Source organism: Poecilia reticulata, linkage group LG22 (genome assembly GCF_000633615.1).
Source record: "Poecilia reticulata strain Guanapo linkage group LG22, Guppy_female_1.0+MT, whole genome shotgun sequence".
NCBI classification, from domain to species: domain Eukaryota; kingdom Metazoa; phylum Chordata; class Actinopteri; order Cyprinodontiformes; family Poeciliidae; genus Poecilia; species Poecilia reticulata.
The window spans coordinates 23,763,903-23,782,666 of NC_024352.1; the positions used below are offsets into that span (position 1 = coordinate 23,763,903).

At 36.2% G+C, this 18,764-nt stretch overlaps 2 protein-coding genes across 2 annotated transcripts in view; one reads left to right on the forward strand and one right to left on the reverse strand.

The window, feature by feature from the left end:
- begain (brain-enriched guanylate kinase-associated) overlaps positions 1–13,108 on the reverse strand; it is a 47,607-nt gene extending 34,499 nt beyond the window's left edge. The window contains exons 1-2 of the mRNA XM_008399916.2: positions 10,654–13,108; positions 7,364–7,395 (exon numbers count right to left, since the gene is read on the reverse strand). Of these exons, the coding sequence (XP_008398138.1) occupies positions 7,364–7,395; positions 10,654–12,288 (1,667 nt within the window). The 5' untranslated portion in view covers positions 12,289–13,108. The remainder of the gene's footprint in view (positions 1–7,363; positions 7,396–10,653) is intronic.
- The window catches only part of wdr25 (WD repeat domain 25), a 118,884-nt gene that overhangs the window by 70,078 nt on the left and 30,042 nt on the right, over positions 1–18,764 (forward strand). The window lies entirely within an intron of this gene.

An 18,764-nucleotide genomic window follows, 5' to 3' on the forward strand; every position in this document is an offset into this window, starting at 1 on the left:
AACAAATTTTGACAGCAAAAGATTTGGAAATCAATCACAATTCCCTGTCGTCAGCATTCCTCACAGGTTTTCAGATCGGTTGGTAGAGCAGATGAAAGTACGAGTAAACCCATTAATCTGAAATGCCTTCGAACTTGTCACGGTTACTTGACAGCATGCTCTACAGGGGCTACAATAAATGGCTGCAAGGCTGTAAAACACAACACCGTTAAAATGATATGATTAAAATAACACATCCTCTGCTTTTCTCAATAATGGCCTCACCTGCAGCTTAATTCTGGAAGCAGAGCCGGAGAGAAGGCATAAAGATCTCTTAACAGCCAACATATATTCTCCTTTTACAAGGGGGAGACGTTAGCATGTTGATTTACTGGGAACAAGCTACAGTAGAGCAGGGAGCTGCTACCTGCAACATACGCCGCTCACAGAGGCCAAATAAGGGCTTTAAACTTTAATGACCACAGCACAAATACATCAGCTTCTGCTGTAAATAGTTACGCATCTCATCACTGCAAGAAGGAGAACTGGAGCTGCGTTTTAGTTGGGTGCAATCATTTATTTGGTTGTGATTAAAGAAAACTTCTGCATTTTGATAATGAAAATGTAATAACAATATGCAGGTTAATGATCAAGTCATAATCATGTAATTATCCACCAGCAACTGGTCTGAAGGAAAACTGAGGTAGTTGATGCGTTTTTATCAAAACAACTAAATCCTGATAACTACTGCCCTTTAAATGTTCTGTTTGGTATTGTTGTTCGGCAGGAACATGATTTGCCAGTTAGCATAAGCTAACGCTGTGCTAAATGACGCCGTTGCTAACTCTGCTAGCTAACCATGTTACGCTACTCATAATATCTGCTTTTACTGTAGGAATTGTAGTGAACTGGAAGTGATTTAGGAGTATTTTTACTTCGCTGTACTTTTTACTTTTACCTGTATCATGAAGTATTTCTTCTCTTACTAGAGTAAATTTTCTGTATTTTGATAATGAAAATGTAATATCAATATGCAGGTTAATGATCAAGTCATAATCATGTAATTATTCACCAGCAACTGGTCTGAAGGAGTTGATATTGTTGCGTTTTTATCAAAACAACTAAATCCTGATAACTACTGCCCTTTAAATGATCTGTGTTTGGTATTGTTGTTCGGCAGGAACATGATTTGCCAGTTAGCATAAGCTAACCCTGTGCTAAATGACGGCGTTGCTAACTCTGCTAGCTAACCATGTTACGCTCATAATATCTGCTTTTACTGTAGGAATTGTAGTGAACTGGAAGTGATTTAGGAGTGTTTTTACTTCGCTGTACTTTTTACTTTTACATGTATCATGAAGTATTTCTTCTCTTACTAGAGTAAATTTTCTGAATTTCTACCAACTGATTGCTCACCCACCAACCCACCAACCCTTCGGCTTTTGGATTTGGGACTCTTGGGATGGAAGCGATCGGTAGCCGCTCTTCCTCCTGAGCTGCTTTACATGAGGGGATACAAAACGTGTCTTCCCTCCAGAAACACGTTTGTCTCCTGTTCAAGTCAGAAAAACACCTCTAGGGATTAAATCACTGGAGCAACAGCAGTGATTAATCAACCAGATTTGCTGCCTTGAGGCAACTACAGCAACTGATGTGCAAAATAACACTTTGGAAGGAGGATCGCTGATCCAAAACTCATAAACTGTAAGGATCTGGTAAGCAGGAAAACTTTATGTCTTAATGTCCAAGTATCACAACATCTTGGGATCTAAAAATGTTAAAAGGTACAAATAAAACCTTCCAGTTGATTTTTAAATAATTTTTGGACAAGAATTAAAACCTTTAGTGTCTGAATCTGCACCTCCATATATACAGGATAGATTTTTCAATGGTTTTTATATTTTTTTGCAATCAAAATCACAAATTTTGTGCTGCTACTTTAGAGATATTTGTATTCAATTTAATTTATTTTTTTTAATCTACAAATTTTAAAGTTATTTCCTAATTTTAGATATGGAAACGTATATAATTATCCTGAACTGCAAGCTTGAACAAAAATCATGAAATACGTCTTTTAAACAAGCATCAAAATGTTAAAAAGTTGCACAAATAAATAATTGTGGCTTTTACATCCATAATAAGACAAAACTTATCAGCATCAATTAGCTGAAGATGATGATCTTGGTTCCAAACACGCGCACTCTGCAAACATGTGAAGAAGTAGCTTTTGCTTGTCTTTGACGGCTGTTGCAAGCTTATTTCATGCTGTTTTAGAGCAGGTCAGAGCGCAGCTAGAGGCCACAGCGGGAGTCTCAGCAGGATGATTCCTGACTTTATGCATTTATCTTTTGTCTTGTTCTGATGTTATTCATGCAGGTTTTTGCTCAAAGAAGTAAATTTACCAAATCTTTGATATTTTTGTTATTTTTTCCTCAAATTGTTTGAATCATTAGGTGATAATTAGCACTGTTGTATTTGGCAGAAAAAGGGGGAGTAGAAAACTCAAAGTGAGACGACCAACTGTATAAACACAATGTTTTTTGAATGTTTTTCCGCATGAGTGAGGAACAGATCCATGTAATTAAACAGTCTGTACATAAAGAAACATCTGAGGAAGTACCGAAAGAAGAAATGGGAGCTTGTTTTAAGCAAATCATTTCTTAATTTTGATGAAAAGGTGCTAATTCCACTGGGGAATTATTTTGATTGTAACATGTTGAGTCAGATTCCAGGGGCACTGCGCCGTTACCTAGCAACCCCAGCCGTTGCCTAGCAACCCCAGCCTAGCCCAGCCATTACCTAGCAACCCAAGTGGAGCTCCAGCACGTTTGGTCAGCTGCTATTTTTCACTGAATGTGTTGGAAGAGACACTTGCTTTGTTGTCTTATTATTCAGAAACCAAAAATACAAACTTTTATCCCATGTTTGGTTTCCAGTGCAATTGTCTGAAACGCGAGCTAACATCCAAGTAGCTTTTTAGCAAAAAATAAGACCTTGTTTTAAGTCAACAATTCATAACAGATATTTAGATATTGACTTAAAAGAAGCTCCTATATCTTGCTGAAAAGTTACTTGTTAGCTTTCAAGAGTATTAGGATATTAGCACTAGAAACTAGACCAAAAATACTTGGTAAAACTTTGTTTTTGCAGTGTAAAGGCGTGAGACAGGAAGTTAAAGCTTCACTCGAAACCTTCAAAACAAAACTGACTGAACCAACTTATTCACAAGCTTGATATATCACACTTAAATGAAAATAAATGACGACAACTGACATTTATAAAATAGTAAGTAATAAGGAAAGACTATGACTAACTGGAAATGTCAAGCTTTTATAAAACTGACTGAAACAAAATGAGATTATAGATACAATAACATTCGTTTTGTGTTCATTAATTTATTTATTAGCTTTTTATGAAATTATTTCCCCCCCACATTAGCTAATTAAGCTAATCCGCAGCCAACCAACAGCCAACAATCAAGAGCTGTTGGTTATTAAACAATAATTGAATCAATTTTTTGAAAATTGCATCTTCTGTTGACTATTCATTACCCAATCAATCAATGGATAATCACAATACTTTGACCTTTTTGAATTCTGCACCTAAAAATTAACCAAAGTAACAGATAAAAATCATATTTAACTAATAAAAACTAGCAAATCCACTAATTAAGCTAATTAAAACTAACAGACTTAGACAATCAAAAGTCCCGATGAAATAAAAATAAACATTTCTAACTGTGCTTATTCATCAGGTCAAGTTAAGATCTGAAAAACAAAACAAACTCAATGGATATTTTTCATAACCCAGAGCAGAAAAACAGCCTCTTCCTTAAATATTTAATCAGATAAAGCACTGATGAAACGCATATTTTTATTTTGTTCATTTGGTGAAAACAGTAGCAGCTCTTCAGCCTTTCCATAACCTTTAAAACTGCAAACAGCTCATCCTGTATGTTTGTGCTTTAAATTCAAGGTGTGAGTAAACCAGTTTCTGCTTTTGAATGATCTGAAAGAGGCGTTTAAAAAGAACCGGGTTGTTGCCATGACAACGTGGTTCTAGTTTACAGCAAGTCAAACAAAGGAGAGAAATATGGCAACTTTATAAAACCCTAAATTCACGAACCTTGTTTTTTTTTTTTTTAAGTTTTGGTTTTACTAAGATTATGTTCTGAACTGTTTTGGTTCTGATCGTTTCTGAACCGACCCAAAGCGACCCACTGACATCAACTACATGACAAGGACGTTTACAGGACGTGCTATTTAGCGAAACAAGCTAAATATTTAGCTTGTTGTTTGCTTCATATTAAGCTAAATATTTAGTTTTGAAAATGAAATGCTTAGCTTGGATAATAAATATTTATTTAATTAATTTGATCCTAAATATTTAGCTACTTAGCTAATATTTAGCTAAATACTTGACCATAAGCTAAACTTTTGCATTGCTTGCTAAATTCGCTACAAGCCTGTAATTGAATATTGAGTTATTTATTTATAATATTTAGTTTGGACAATAAGTATTTATTTTGGAACTAAATGTTTAGTTTGGAAACTACATATTAGCTCCAAATTAAATATTTAATTGGGAACTATTTATCTTCTTAATTAAATATTTAGCTTCCAAACTAAAGATTCAATTTCCAAACTAAACATTTAATTTTAGAACTAAATATTTAGTTTAGAAACTAAATTTCAGACCTAAATCTGGTTAAGTTAGTTTTGAGGTCAGATAATTATAAATCTAAGAATAACAGTGGAAAAATAACATCCACATTTTTTCTTTGACAGGTTAAACAAACCAAATTATTGTTGTTAATTTTTACTGTGTAACTTTTACAATAATGATAATCAGAATCAGCCGCTGGAGTGACGAGGGCAACTAAACGACGAGTCAAAATAAAAAATAATTATTTTTTTCAGCGTCTCTCTCAGACGCTGAAGAAACGAAGCAGAAACATCCAAAATCTCCAGAATTTTCTCCAACACGGGTCGTTCAGAGACCCGTTTTGGACGCTACAGTAGCCCTCCCTCAGAAACGGCGCCTGCGTAAATCTCTGATCTTCCTGTCTTGGAAATAATTAGGCAGGAGAATGAAAGAGCAAGGAGGTGGTAAACTGCTCCAGGCAAACCTGAAGGGAGACTCCACAGAGCATCTGCTTCTCTGGGCTACGTGCCTGGCTTAGCGAAAGCCTGCAGACGGATAAACAAAGACACTTTAGGCAGTTTCCTGGGTTTGTGACGCCTTACAGGTGTTGACGGTTTTAATAAAGTAGAAAATGGAGGTGAAACATTTGCAGAGGTTTAATCAAAAGGTTGCATGTCTCAATAAGCTGCTTTACCTGTTTTACTGCCTTGAAAAAGTTTAAAACCATTTAAGCTTTTGTGCATTTTGTCAAATGTGACAGCAAAACTTTGATGGGAAAACGGAGTGTGTTCAGTCAGAGGCTTCTTCAGATTCGCTGTAATACAGACTGCTACGGGGAAACTTTCTACAATAACTCTGAAGAATCTGACTTCGTTTGACTTACAACATTTAATTTCCCTTTAGGATCAGTGAAGTATTTCTGAATTATATTATGAATTTGTAATGGAGTGTATTTGGAAAATCGAAGTAAATACACTGCAAAAACACAAACTCTTCTTAGTTGAGTTTATAGTCTAAATATATCAGTCAACTTGAAATAAGACAAAAACTAAGTTACAAGTAACTTTTCAGCAACATGTAGGAACTTGTTTTATGTCGATACTTCCTTAAAATCAATCAATCAATAACTGTTTGCCATTTATTGACCAATGATGAACTAAAAACACCAAAGCAGGTTTATAAAAATGGAGGACATTTTGACAGCAATATATAGAAAACAAGACATTTTTTCTATGTTACAAGAGGAACATAGTATGTTTTTAATCAATATTCAATAATTATTGACTTAAACAAGCTGCTGTGTCTTGCTGAGTAATTTAGTTACAAGTGAACTAAGATATTTGCACTTGAAACTAGACAATAATATTTAGTAACATTTTAAGATATTTAAAATATGATTTTCAAACATTCATATACAACTAGCACAATTTCAAACTGAATATTTAATTAGCAAGCTAAATGTTTACAAACTAAACGTTTTGCTTAAAAACTAAATATCTAAACTAAATGTTTAGCTCTCATTTATATATAAACACCAGTTTCAAGCTAAATATTTAATTGGCAAGCTTAACATTTTGTTTATAATCTAAATATTTAGATGCAAACTAAATATTTAGCTATCAAGTCATATATTTCTCTTGGAAACTAAATATCTGGTTACCAAACTATTTTTTTAGTTTACAAACTTACAAGCTGTTTTCAATTTAAAGACTAGATAAACTAAACTAAACATAAATGCCACAAACTAAATATTTAGTTAACAAGCTTCACGTTCTAAATATTTAGATGCAAACTAAATATTTAGCTATCAAGTCATATATTTCTCTTGGAAACTAAATATCTGGTTACCAAACTATTTTTTTAGTTTACAAACTTACAAGCTGTTTTCAATTTAAAGACTAGATAAACTAAACTAAACATAAATGCCACAAACTAAATATTTAGTTAACAAGCTTCACGTTCTAAATATTTAGATGCAAACTAAATATTTTGTTACCACATTAAATATTTATTTTACACGTTGAAAGCTAGATGTTTAGCTCTCATTCACACCCACAGTTTTAAACTAAACACTTATTTAGTCTGCAGCAGGTTGGAGGAACTTTTTTTTAGTTTTTTTCTTGCTCGTGATGAGCTTGTTCAGCTGTGACCATCATCTTCCCCGTCAGTAGCAGCTGATTGAGGGCTGTGAGGAACACTTGGCGCCTCATCACCAATAAAATCCTAATGACAGCAGATAATAAATAACTGAATAATTGAATAAATGAGCGCAGATTTGCTGCAAGTGAAACTAACCGTCAGCTGTTTCTGCTGCAGTGACTTAGAAGCAGTTAGGCTGAATTTACTCCCCATCCTGCCGTCACCGTAGCGCACCGCTTGCGTCTCTGCAGGCGCTCTGTCACTATGCAACACATGGACAGCGGAAGAGCCGAACCGCGTCCAAACAATCACTATGTGACACAGCAACTACACTCAGTCATGTCCGGATCACAGCCTTACCGCTTAGGAGCTTTTCGCCTCATTTTCGGAAAGATAAGATCACAAAAATCATGTGTCTGTGGATTCCTCCTCGGAGCTTATTGCATTTAGAAAAAAAAGAAAAGACTCCTCCAATTCTGACTGGAGACTCGGCGGAGAGGAGAAAACGGAGAGAGGGGCAGAGCCGCGAAGTGAATGGAGGAGGAGGAGCTGTGGGAGTGATGGAGGGAGGAGGGTGGAGGTAAAAGTGGAAGTGGCTTACCTCTTGTCGTGCCGCATCTCTCCATCAGATTCCTGGGAGGAGGAGAAGAAAACGGGATGAAGTGATTGCGTGCATTTATCAGGCAGATTTATCTGCTGCTGCACCTCTTATCTGCTGTTTAAAGGGTCTCTGCGCCTCCGCAAACAAATATATCCATTATTTTACTCTGTGGATGAAGAGGGAGGGGAACAGGAGATATGTTTATGCTGTACTGCGGAGGCAGAGAGAAAGCTGATCGATTAGGGTTCATTTACTTATCAGAAACACAGAAAAACAAAAAGAATTAAAGCAAAATGAGTAAAAAGATAAATAAATGTGGATTCCAAGTGTGGTTTGAATTAGAATTAGGCCTTTGTGTTTATTTCTGACACCTTTATAGCTAATAAATGAACAGAAATGTTATCAATTAATGTATGAAGGTTTTATAATTCATTATTAATAACTGGGGATTTGGGCCGATATTGATATCCGATTTTAATGTTACTGTTGTTGCTGATTGCTGGTATTTATTTATGCTGTACTGCAGAGGCAGAGAGAAAGCACGCAAAGCTGATCGATTAGGGTTTATTATCGGAAACGCAGAAAAACAATAAAGGAAAATAAGTGAAAAGGTAAATAAATTTGGATTCCAGGTGTCCTGGACATGACATGAATGATCCAAAATTAGATTTAGGTCTTTATTTCTCACCACCCTATAGATAATAGTCAAAGAAATGTCATTAATTAATCTACGAATGCTTTATAAATAATTAATAACTGCGGATGCACCGATCTGAAAATTTGGGCCGATATCCGATTTTAATATTGCTCTTATAGCTGATTACCAATATTTACCAATATTTTATATATTTCACCACTTTTGTTGTATAACAGAAGGTAACAAGATAAAATAATTCAGTTATTCACATCAGCCCAGTTTTATTTACCAAACCGATACTTTAAGATATGACGAGTATCGGCCGATCCCGATGTTAGTGCCGATATACCGTCCATCCCCATTAGTAACTGTTTACTAAGCATTAAATAAAGGGCAGAAGGAGATTACGTACTAAAAGACATTAGCATATAATCTATGCTAAATTAAAATATGCTAAATTAGCATCGATATTATTGTGACTTATAGCCACAATATGCATTTGGAAATGCTAAATGTTTATCATGACGGCAGATTTGGTTCAAGAAACTGATAGATTTTGTGTCCTGTCACCCTTAATTGATGCATGATAAACAGTTATTGATTATTTATAAAGTATTTGTAAATTAATCACATATTTATTAGCCACCTATTGTAAAGTTGCATCCTGATTCAAAGTGGCGCCTGCATGAATGCAGCATCAAGCAGCAAGTCGTGTTTGTGGCCATGCATTATGCATGAAACGAAGGTTTACAGACTCATATCGGCTAAAATATTTGGCATTTCTGGTGCAGAACCAACATATGAATGATAAAACACGTTTCTGTGTGTGTTTTTGGAGAATGCTGCAGCTGTTTGTGTGCAGGCACGACTCCAGCCAGCCCCTGGGGTTTAATGTGGAGGAATCGGTACGGTGTATTAATAAATGTCACAGGTACGCAGCGGGAACATGGGAGCGGCGAGAGGGTTTGTGAGCGCGTGTAGCCGGGCTGCGGTGTGGGCGTTACAAACATAGTGAATGATACAGCAGGATGACTCATACAGCCACTGAATGAGACAGCAGAGAAATCCCCCCTCCATCCATCCCTCCATCCCTCCATCCCTCCATCCAGCCTCCCGCTCTGCAGAGGGCAGCCTGGGAAAATGGAGCCAACAAACTGGGAACAAAAGACGCAAACATCACCTCTGGATGTTTGATTTGCTTTTAACAAGAGGAGTCCAAAGGTTCGCAATGTGGGCCAAAATATTTGACTGGACAAAAAAAATCAGCCGTAGATGAATCTAATGAAGAAGCCTGATATTTATTTCAGATCCAAAATCTGAAAGGGATTTTTACGACATTGTATTAGGATATGTGTAGGTAGGGAAAAAGGAGTACATTTCTAGAAAAAATTCTGAAATTTCGTAATCAATTTCAGGAATTTTCTACTTTCTGAATTTTATTTTTAGAACATTTCTGATGTTATTCCAGAAAAAAAAAATTTTCTATCAATTTTTTGTTTTTTTCTTGAGAATTTCAGAGAATTTTATAGTTTTGTTGTTTTTAAGAAAATTTCTGACAGTCTAAAAATTTTATTTTTTTTCTACCAAATTTCCTTGTTTTTTACAGAAATTTGTTTTTTCAATTACTCTCAAAACTTGTGAATTTTTTGGCAGAAATTGACTTTTTACTACCCTAATTGACATGTTTGCTGTATTAAAAGAGAAATTGGTTTAGTTTCTTTTGGGTTCAGTTGAATACATTTGTTTTCAGTAATATGTTTTGGGTCATTTTGTTTCAAAATGGCTGCTTTATTTAGACAAGTTTAAAGAATAAAAGCTGATTTTCATGAAAAGTTTGCTTTTCAGTAAAAGTCTGTTGGTTATAAATACTTTGTGTTTTACTTTACATTTAACAATTTAAACACTGATTACAAAGTAAAAGTCTCATCTGCATCAACGGGCAAAATTTGTATAATTTTTGAACTGCAGTTGGGGGGCCGCACAAAATCAGTCCAAGGGCCATAAATGGCCCCTGGGCCGCACTTTGGACACCAAAGCTTATAAAGCTTTATTAGATATTATTCCACCATTTGGGGTCTGACTTATGAGGACCCAAAAATTGTAAGAGCAGCACTACTTCAACATATTTTCATATTTTAACTCAAGTAAAAGTAAAAAGTAGCTGTCCAAGTAATTTTATTTTGAAGTATTGCTGCTCTAGAGTAAAATTTCTGGGTTTTCTGTCCACTGAATGAAAAACAAACATGTTGTAACCAGAAACTCACCAGACACTCGGCTGCAGTTTCTGTTAAAGTTTCATAAGTTTTATATTGAAAGAAACTGATTTGGAAACATTTTATTAATATTGTCCTTAAAATACCAAAATTTCCACTTAACTTTATATTTTGCTCTGAAATGCAAAATGATTGATAATTTGATCAGTTATTCAGTACTTGATTAAACTTTTCTCCAAAAACTTTTTCACTCTTGAGTAACTTCTTGGATACTTTTTGTTGAGTAAAAATATGTTGAATTAATCTTTATGTTTTTATGGTATAGAGCATTTTGAATTGCCTTTTTGCCAATGTGTGCTGATTGAATTTGACAAAAAACGTGTGAACATCAGACCGAAGTCTCCGACGAACCGATCGATCGGTTGTCCGGATGTACTCACAGAGATCTTCACAGGCCGGGGCAGAGACGCCGACCTGTAGGAGACTCTAGGAAATCCTTCTGGCCAGCTGAAAACTGGACATGGCTGACACGGACGCTGCTCATAACTTGGAAATCCTGCTTTCTTGTCCTTTTCTCTCCCTCTTTCTGGTTTTTCTTTCTCTCCGTCACTCTGTCTGCCTTTCTCTCCTCCTCGATTTCGCTCCCATGGGTAATCTTTTCTCTTCTCTCGTTCCTTCCTGTCTTTCTCTGATCCCAAGCCTCCGTTTCTCTCCCATGGAATCCGGTTTCCTCTCTCCTTTCCTTTCTCCAAACTGCTCAGGCTCTTTTCTCTCCCCAGGGTGCCATTAGCGACAAGCTCATCCAGCCGCCTCACTCTGTCAATGTCCGTCTCCAGATAAAACCTCCCAGTGGTCGGCTGCGTCTGGATCTTTGTACATATCTTCACATGATGCTCTGGTTTGGAGAGACTTTCACTCTTTAATTTCCTTAGCACTTCCTCAGGCTCCAAGACTTTGCAGCTAGGAAGCGTCTTGCTCCACTGGTGGATGGAGTTTTTCAGGTCTTTGGAGTCGTATTCCCTGATGGTTTGAAGGTTACAGCTGGTAGGGCGGTACCACAAGTTTGTGGCGGATGTAGAGAGTGGTGGAGGATTCATTGGGTCGGGGTAAAGGGGCAGCCGAGCCACTGCTGCCGTTGGCAGAGGTTTGTCATGATGGAGAGGCGTGGGCGGTTGTTGTGGAGACTCACCGTTAGTTTTCAGCACCCTGCAGGTCACTTCGTTCAGAAACTGGGAGAACTTGCGTCTGTCCGCTGCCTTCTCGTCTTGCTGAGGTGGCAAAACTGTTGAGGCGTTCTTACTTGGGCATGAAGAGGTGTCTTTTTGCTGCACAGCCCTTGCCGGAGTGGATTCTGGTTTGTTTTCGGCTCTACGTGAAAAAACAATGTTCTGGTAAATTATTTCGTCCTCAGATTTGGTGCCAGAGGACGTCTGGTCAGCAGGGCAACTTTTACCGTCCGATTCCCTCGAAACTGGGCTGCTTTCTTGGCTGATGGACGTCCGTAAGAGGCAGGTGGCCCCGGAGCTCCAGCTGTTGGTATCCCAGCTGCCATCTTCGTCACTTGAACTACCATTGCAACTCTGGAGACTTGCCGTCCACTCATTGGGCCTGGAGTTCTCCAGACTGCCCAGCGACCGCCTCTTCAGCTGAGAAATCGATCTCCTAAGGTTGGGTAGCGAGCCTTGGAGGCTTGGCAAAGATCCTTGAAGACTTGTCAAAGAACTTTGCAGACACGTAACGGATCCTTGAAGGCTGGGGAAGGAGCCTTTTGAACTTGGACTGGTGGCGCTACGAAGACTGGAAAGGGAGCCCTTTAGGACCGGGGAGGACTGGCGGCGCAGTGGACACTCGTCCTCCTGGTCGCTGTAGGCTCCAGAGAAGACTGGACAAGACGCAGTTGAAGAGCACGATCCCCGGTCTTGTCGAGTCGAACCGGTTCTGGATCTCGGTTGTCGCCTCAAGGTGGCCATGTTTATCACCTTCCTTCTCTTACTTTGAAAAACCTTTTGTGATCCTTTCTGCACAGACTCGAGCCTGAGACCATCGTCTGAAATAGACACGAGCAACTTAACCATGCCAGACCCCGTCCAATGGTTTCCTGTCCTCTGGCTTTGCCCAGTTTTAATTGTCCGCCCCAGTTGCCCTGGCGTCCGACGGTGCGCCCAAGCTGTTGCAGGTTGACACACTTTTGCTGCCACAACACGGCGCACAATGAAATCACAAAGAGGTCAGCATCTGATAGTCAAACAACTCATTGCCTCTCTCATTCAGTTCTTCTTTCTGAAAATAGCTTTATAGATTAGCAGCTGTTCACCGTCTGTAATGAATCTGTGTATTGACATGGGCGGTGTGGAAGTACAGCACAGTATTCAGGTCAGGAACATTGACGAAAGCAAACCACGTGAAATCTGGTTTGTTTGCAGAAGGGAATCAAAGTAGCCAAGCATTGATTGGTCCCACATGGTCGTTTTTATTGTCGGTCGTTCTGCCAGTAACGCTTTGGAACAATGAGGTTTAACGAGCTCATCACAAAGCAGAAAATGTACATTTGAAGAGAAACCTTCTGATGAATGATGCGGTTGACAAGCAGCATCTGTGCCCTGTTGATTGGATGCAAAGGAGAAGCTGAAGCAGATGTTTGTGTGTCCAGACGCCAGCTGTGATCAGGAGCATCACATCTGAAGCTCACAGGGTAATGAAAGTTACTGGGGACGTAAAAATACAACTAATTACGCACAAGATCAAATAACTTTTCATTTGTTTATTCATATGCAACAATGTCTCGTACAATTTTAAGGCAAACTATAGAATATGCACAGAAAAAGTGAAACAGTTCAAGGCTAAATATATTATTGTAAAGCTTCTCAAACAGCTCAGTGGTGCCTCAATACAATGTTAGTTTGTTTTAGCTTTTTTTTTTTTAATGCTACACAATTAGCAGCAATAACAATTGTTTTGATAGAAGAAAAATAAATGAGCACATTTATAAAAGTCACAGTTTCAAGCTAAATAATTAAATATTTAGCTTCAAACTTAATATTTACTGATCAATCCTGGAAAATTAATATTTAGTTTAGATCTAGATATTTAGTTTACAAATGATGGTTTCATGAATTAAGAGGGAAACAACTGAACCAACCTGACTAAATGTGAATGTGAGCCACTAATCCACATATTTATTTTATATTTCTGTATTTTATTTATTCATTTATTCTTTTTGCTTCATTGATTGGACTCAAAACTTTATTTCTCGGGTCTGAGCTAAAGCAGAGTGTTCAGCCAGGCCTCTTCTGTCAGGTATCGCTGAATAAACCTGGTCCTTTCTCATGAATAAAACCCTAAAAGGTGCAATCAGACGGCGGAGAAGATGGAGGCTGAGATTGGAGAGGACGAAATGAACCCTTGGAGAAAGTGCTGCTGCTCAGCGAACTGCCTCTGAGGAGTAGTTGTTTCGCACTAATCATATTTTAAATTCAACCAGTGGAACCGTTAATTACAGCGCGCCGTAGAGCCGAGGGCGACTCGTCCATTAACCACATGCAGGACGGTTACTCTGTGATGAATCTGGTCTTTAGCTCCAATCCTCACAGCGATTACACGAGACACAACTTCAGCTACAGTTTGTTCAAGGCGGCTTTACTTCAAAAGACAAGAATAAATCTCACCGTTTCCCCAAATATGTGTTTTTAAATCAGGAGGGTAGAGTGAGCAAAACATTTACTCAAGTATAAAGTTTGTATAAAGTATCCAACCAAGAAATTACTCAAGTAGAAAGTCTATTCAAGTAACTGATCAGATTAATCAATCAGTTATCAGACGGACCAAAATCTAAGTGGAAGTTTTTGTATTTTATGGATGGAAATGACAATAATTTATATAAGTTATGAAAAATAACAAAGAAAATTTTTCCAAATCATTTTCTTTCTATAAAAAACTTTATTTATGGAAAGAAAAAAGTATGTTTTAGCAGAGGGTTAGGGGGCGACAGGAGGGTGATTGACAGCAGTAAGACCCGCCTCCTGGCTCTGATTGGTTGTTTCTAAATTTCACTGGAAGAAAAGAAACAGAAGCTAGTTCTTATTTTCACTAATTATCTGCCTCATATTGAACTGTCACGAAAGCTTAAACAAAAATCTAAAATATATATATAATTCATACTGACAATAACAAATTCCTTCAGTACAACTAATACATCTATTTTTATTTAATTTTATTTTTTACAGTGGCTCCTCTCATTTTGTGTAGCACCCTGACCAGAAAGCTATAAATAAAAAGATGCATATATTAAAAGATTCTTTTTTAAATATTTGTTATATTGATTTGGAAATCTGAATCAAATCAAATAAATTTATCTTTGAATACTGAATATATATTTATTTTTTTTTAAACCAGATTGTCTACAGCTTTCAAAGAACAGCAGAAAACAAATCTGATGTCTCATTTGTTCCTAGATAAAAATTTCAAAACGCTCACACTGAAATGTTGCTTAAGATTTGATTTAAAAAAAATTACATATAAAAACATTTAAACTCATCTGAAAATAACATGAATTTCTCTAACGGATTTTTTAAAAAAAGCTACAAAGACAACAATAGACTCTTTCATTTAACTTTCTCTTATGAAAATCCAGAATAAAGAGCCATAAAAACAACAACAACAACAACAAACTCCCCGTTTCCACTGTTGTCAACACTGACGTTGCCATGGAAACAGCGGCTTGCGATTTGGATCAGTTCTTCCTTCTTATCTGTGCGCTTGAGCAATCAGTATCATGTTTTTGTTTTTTCTTTTTCAAATGTCAAAGCGATACAAAGCAGACACGGACAGGAAATGTCAGATCCAGTATCTGGCTGAGAGACGGAACCTGATGGCCCAACTGAGCCGCTTTTCTCACTTCAGCGGCAAGAAAAGAAAAATTATATTTTATTTAAGAGGGGAAAGGGCTTTAAAGCAGCTCAAATTGAAATGAGTGGTTCTGCTTTGTGACAGCTTTGTATATATCAGCGCGACGTCACTGAAACGTCGCAGGTCTTCTCTGGTTTTTCAAAGCGATTACGTGTTTATGTATGTTTGTGTAACAGCGCCCTCATGTGGCAAACCGGGAAACGACACCTTTTTATTGTTTCCTGGTCATTTCGTCGTCAAACGCCTCTGAATGACAAACTGTGACATAATTTGATTAGATCTTACATAACTCTGTATGGTTTTATGTTTTTCAAAGCATTTTCATTCAGACGTTTGAATAATTTGGGCATTAAAATCTCAAACGTGCGATGGAATGAGAGATATGTTTTTTCCAAACTGAGTTTATGACAAATAGTTTCATAGTTTCCCCTCTTATTCTAATGATAATTAGAAACTACTGCTGTCTTTTAGTTTTTATGTGAATAATAACATTACTAATGTAGGAAATCTATGCATCAAGAAAAAAAGGGAGTAAATTTGCCCCAAAAATAGGAGAAATCTTAAGATTAATCTTTGAAATTTTCTAGGAAATAGTCATTTCTGAGCTCCAAAAGTAAAAAAAAAATGTGAGGAAAAACTCAGAAATTTTGAGATTAATCTCAGAAATTTTCTAGAAAAACAAAGAATTTTTGAGCTCCTGCACTGTAAAATTTTCGAGAAAAAAATAACATTTTCAGATTCTTCTCAGAAATTGTCCAAGGAAATTTTAACATTTCTGAGTTTGAACGGTTCAAAAACTTATGAGGAAAAAATTGAAGAAAATCTGATGTTGATCTTAATTTTTTTTTTAGAAAAACCTGGCCATGTTTTAGTTCAAAAGTTGAAAATTTTATACTTTTGAAACTCAGAAAAATGACAAAATTTGAACATTTTCAACTTTTGAAAATTAAACTGAAAATTTCTGACTTTTTTTCCTTCAAATTTTAGATTTTTCAATGTCAGAAATTTCCTTGTTTTTTCTAGAAAATGACAGAAATAATTCTTGACTCTTTTAAATGTACTCTTTTTTCATTGCACCATTGCACCTTGTATGGATTTCAAGAATTTCATATGTTGCTGTTTTTTCAATAAATTTATGCTTTACATTTCAAACATTATGTTTTTTTCTAAAGCGTAAATTAATAATTGGTCTAAACTGACATTTTCTTTTTGGTTTAAAATTTTTTGGGGAAAAAGCTTTAAAATATGAGAAATTTAAAAAAACCTGAATATATTTTTGAAAGATTCTTACGTTTTATTCCATTTTTATTCATGTAACATCTCTTTTTTGGGGAGTTTATTTCTTTCAGATGCTAATTGAATAAATATTCTGATTATTGTTATTGTTTTTCCAGCATAATGTCCCTGCTTTGCATCCTAAGCAGCATTAATTAGGAGCTCAAAGCAGCAGGTTTAGTGATTGTTTGTGCCAACAACATAAACTGAAGGAAAGGGAGACGGAGATGAGACGAGCCCAGTGGTTCCTGCAGAGCCCTGCAGGGAAACGAGGTTGAAATGGGAATAGAGCTGTCCTGAGCGTTTAGCGCTGTCGGTAATGATCAGTTTATATGCCTGGACAGGATTCATGAATATCGCAGAGTTAATAACACGCCGCATTTCCACAGAAGACAAACAGGAAAGGAAAACGCTGCCATGAGATTCTCAGGAGAATTCAGAAATAATTCTTCAAAGCTCTCATATATTTCCACTGCATGTCTAAAAATATTAATCAGAAATGCCTCAAATTTCTATGATTTTATCTGTAGTTTAACTTCACATTTCATGCTATTATCACAAACTAAAAGGTTTCATAGAAAAGTGATTTATTTTCTTTCCTAAAAGTTCAAAACTATTTTCCAAAGCTGAGACTCTTTTTAGCTTTAAGATGAGAAAAGTGACTTTATTGCTGCAACAAATTAAATGTTTGTTTCTTTTATCACACGCTGGTCAAAGACAAAACCAGATTTTTATGCAGAATCTGAGCATCTGGAGAAACTAGAAACAAAAATACTGAGCTGTGTTTATTCCCGATTAAATTAAAAATATATTATTTCTCTTAAGTTTCTCAATGACTTTAAGGAATCATGCAACTTAAAAACTTTAATATTATTTGCATTAATGTGTCAACAACTGTAAATCATGATTAGAATGAGTTGAATAACAAAAAATAAGAAAATACAGGAATAATTCAGCACAATAAGTGCAAATTTATTATTATTGTTTATTTACTCCGTTTTGGGATCAATAAATTATTTTTAAATTTAAATATGAGGAACTGAAACTATAAATGAAACGATTAATCGGATTAACCACGATTAATCATGATTAATCTAAATTATTTATATAAATTGATTCGTAACGTATACTTCTTTTATCTGCAGATGCTTCCTTTGCTACAGATGACCAAACATTCACATTGTTGCATTTTAGGTTAAAGAAATTTACATTTTCTTATTTTAAAAGAAGACTTGAACTATTCATTTGCATTTTCTTGTAAATTTCTAATTTTGTACACAATAAGCTTAAGTGAGGAAATGAAAAATGTGCAGAATGTGCCAGTTTTTTAATCCGATTCTCAGAATAATCCATTACTAAAATAACCTTTTGTTGCATCGTTAATAAGCAGTTTCTGTTACAAACGAAGGAACTCGACGTTGCCTGTCCAATAATTAATTACTGATTCTTTATTTAGACTTTTGGTCAGAGAGCCACTGTAGTTATATAACTCTAAATCACAGCAAAAATTGTGCAAAGTAGTCAGAATAATTGAAAATGACGTTAAAAAGGATCAAATGTGAGTCTTTCAGATGAAGAATTTACCGTAAATTACCTCCATTTCTAATCTGAAATGCTAATTTCCTTCAGCGTGCTCTGTGCTTTTTGCAGCAAAGATTCAATTTGTGCATCAATGAAGCTAAAAAGTCTAAAACAGGCTTGAATTATAAATTATCTGCCAGCGGTCGAGTGAAGGGAAAGAAGAAAAGCAGCGTTCTGGGACAGACGGGAATATTTTAATAGATCGAGGGAAAAGAGAGAAAGTATTCTGGTAAGACACATTTATTTAAAAATGTGCAAAGACACAAAATCTAACTCGGTTTTTTTGGTTTAGTTTCCCCTGTAAATATCTTGATGCACTTGAAATAAGACAAAACTAACTTATGTGTAGCTTTTAAGCAAATATATAGAAGCTTGTTTTAGTAAATAATTCCTTCATATTGATGAAAAGTTCTGGTTTCACTGGCAGATTATTTAACTTCTAACAAGGAAAAATGTCAAGTGAAATAATCTGCCACCTTTGGATCAATACTAAATTAGGCATTTGCACTAGAAACTGAACTCAGATTACTTGGTAATATTTTGTGTTTTTGCAGTGCAGTAAATCACTAAGATAATCCAAAAAATGCATAAATCTAGAAGCTGAATCTGTTATTGTTTCCCCTCTAACAAAACATTGATATTTGTTGAATTTGTCGAGACACAGAGGCGTCTGCATGCAGAGGCAGACCTACAAGAAGGTCTGCCTCTGCATGCAGGTTGGAGGTGAGACCTTCCTGCAGGTCTGCGTGCTGCTCAGGTGTGTCTTTATGGAGTCACACCTCCAACCTGC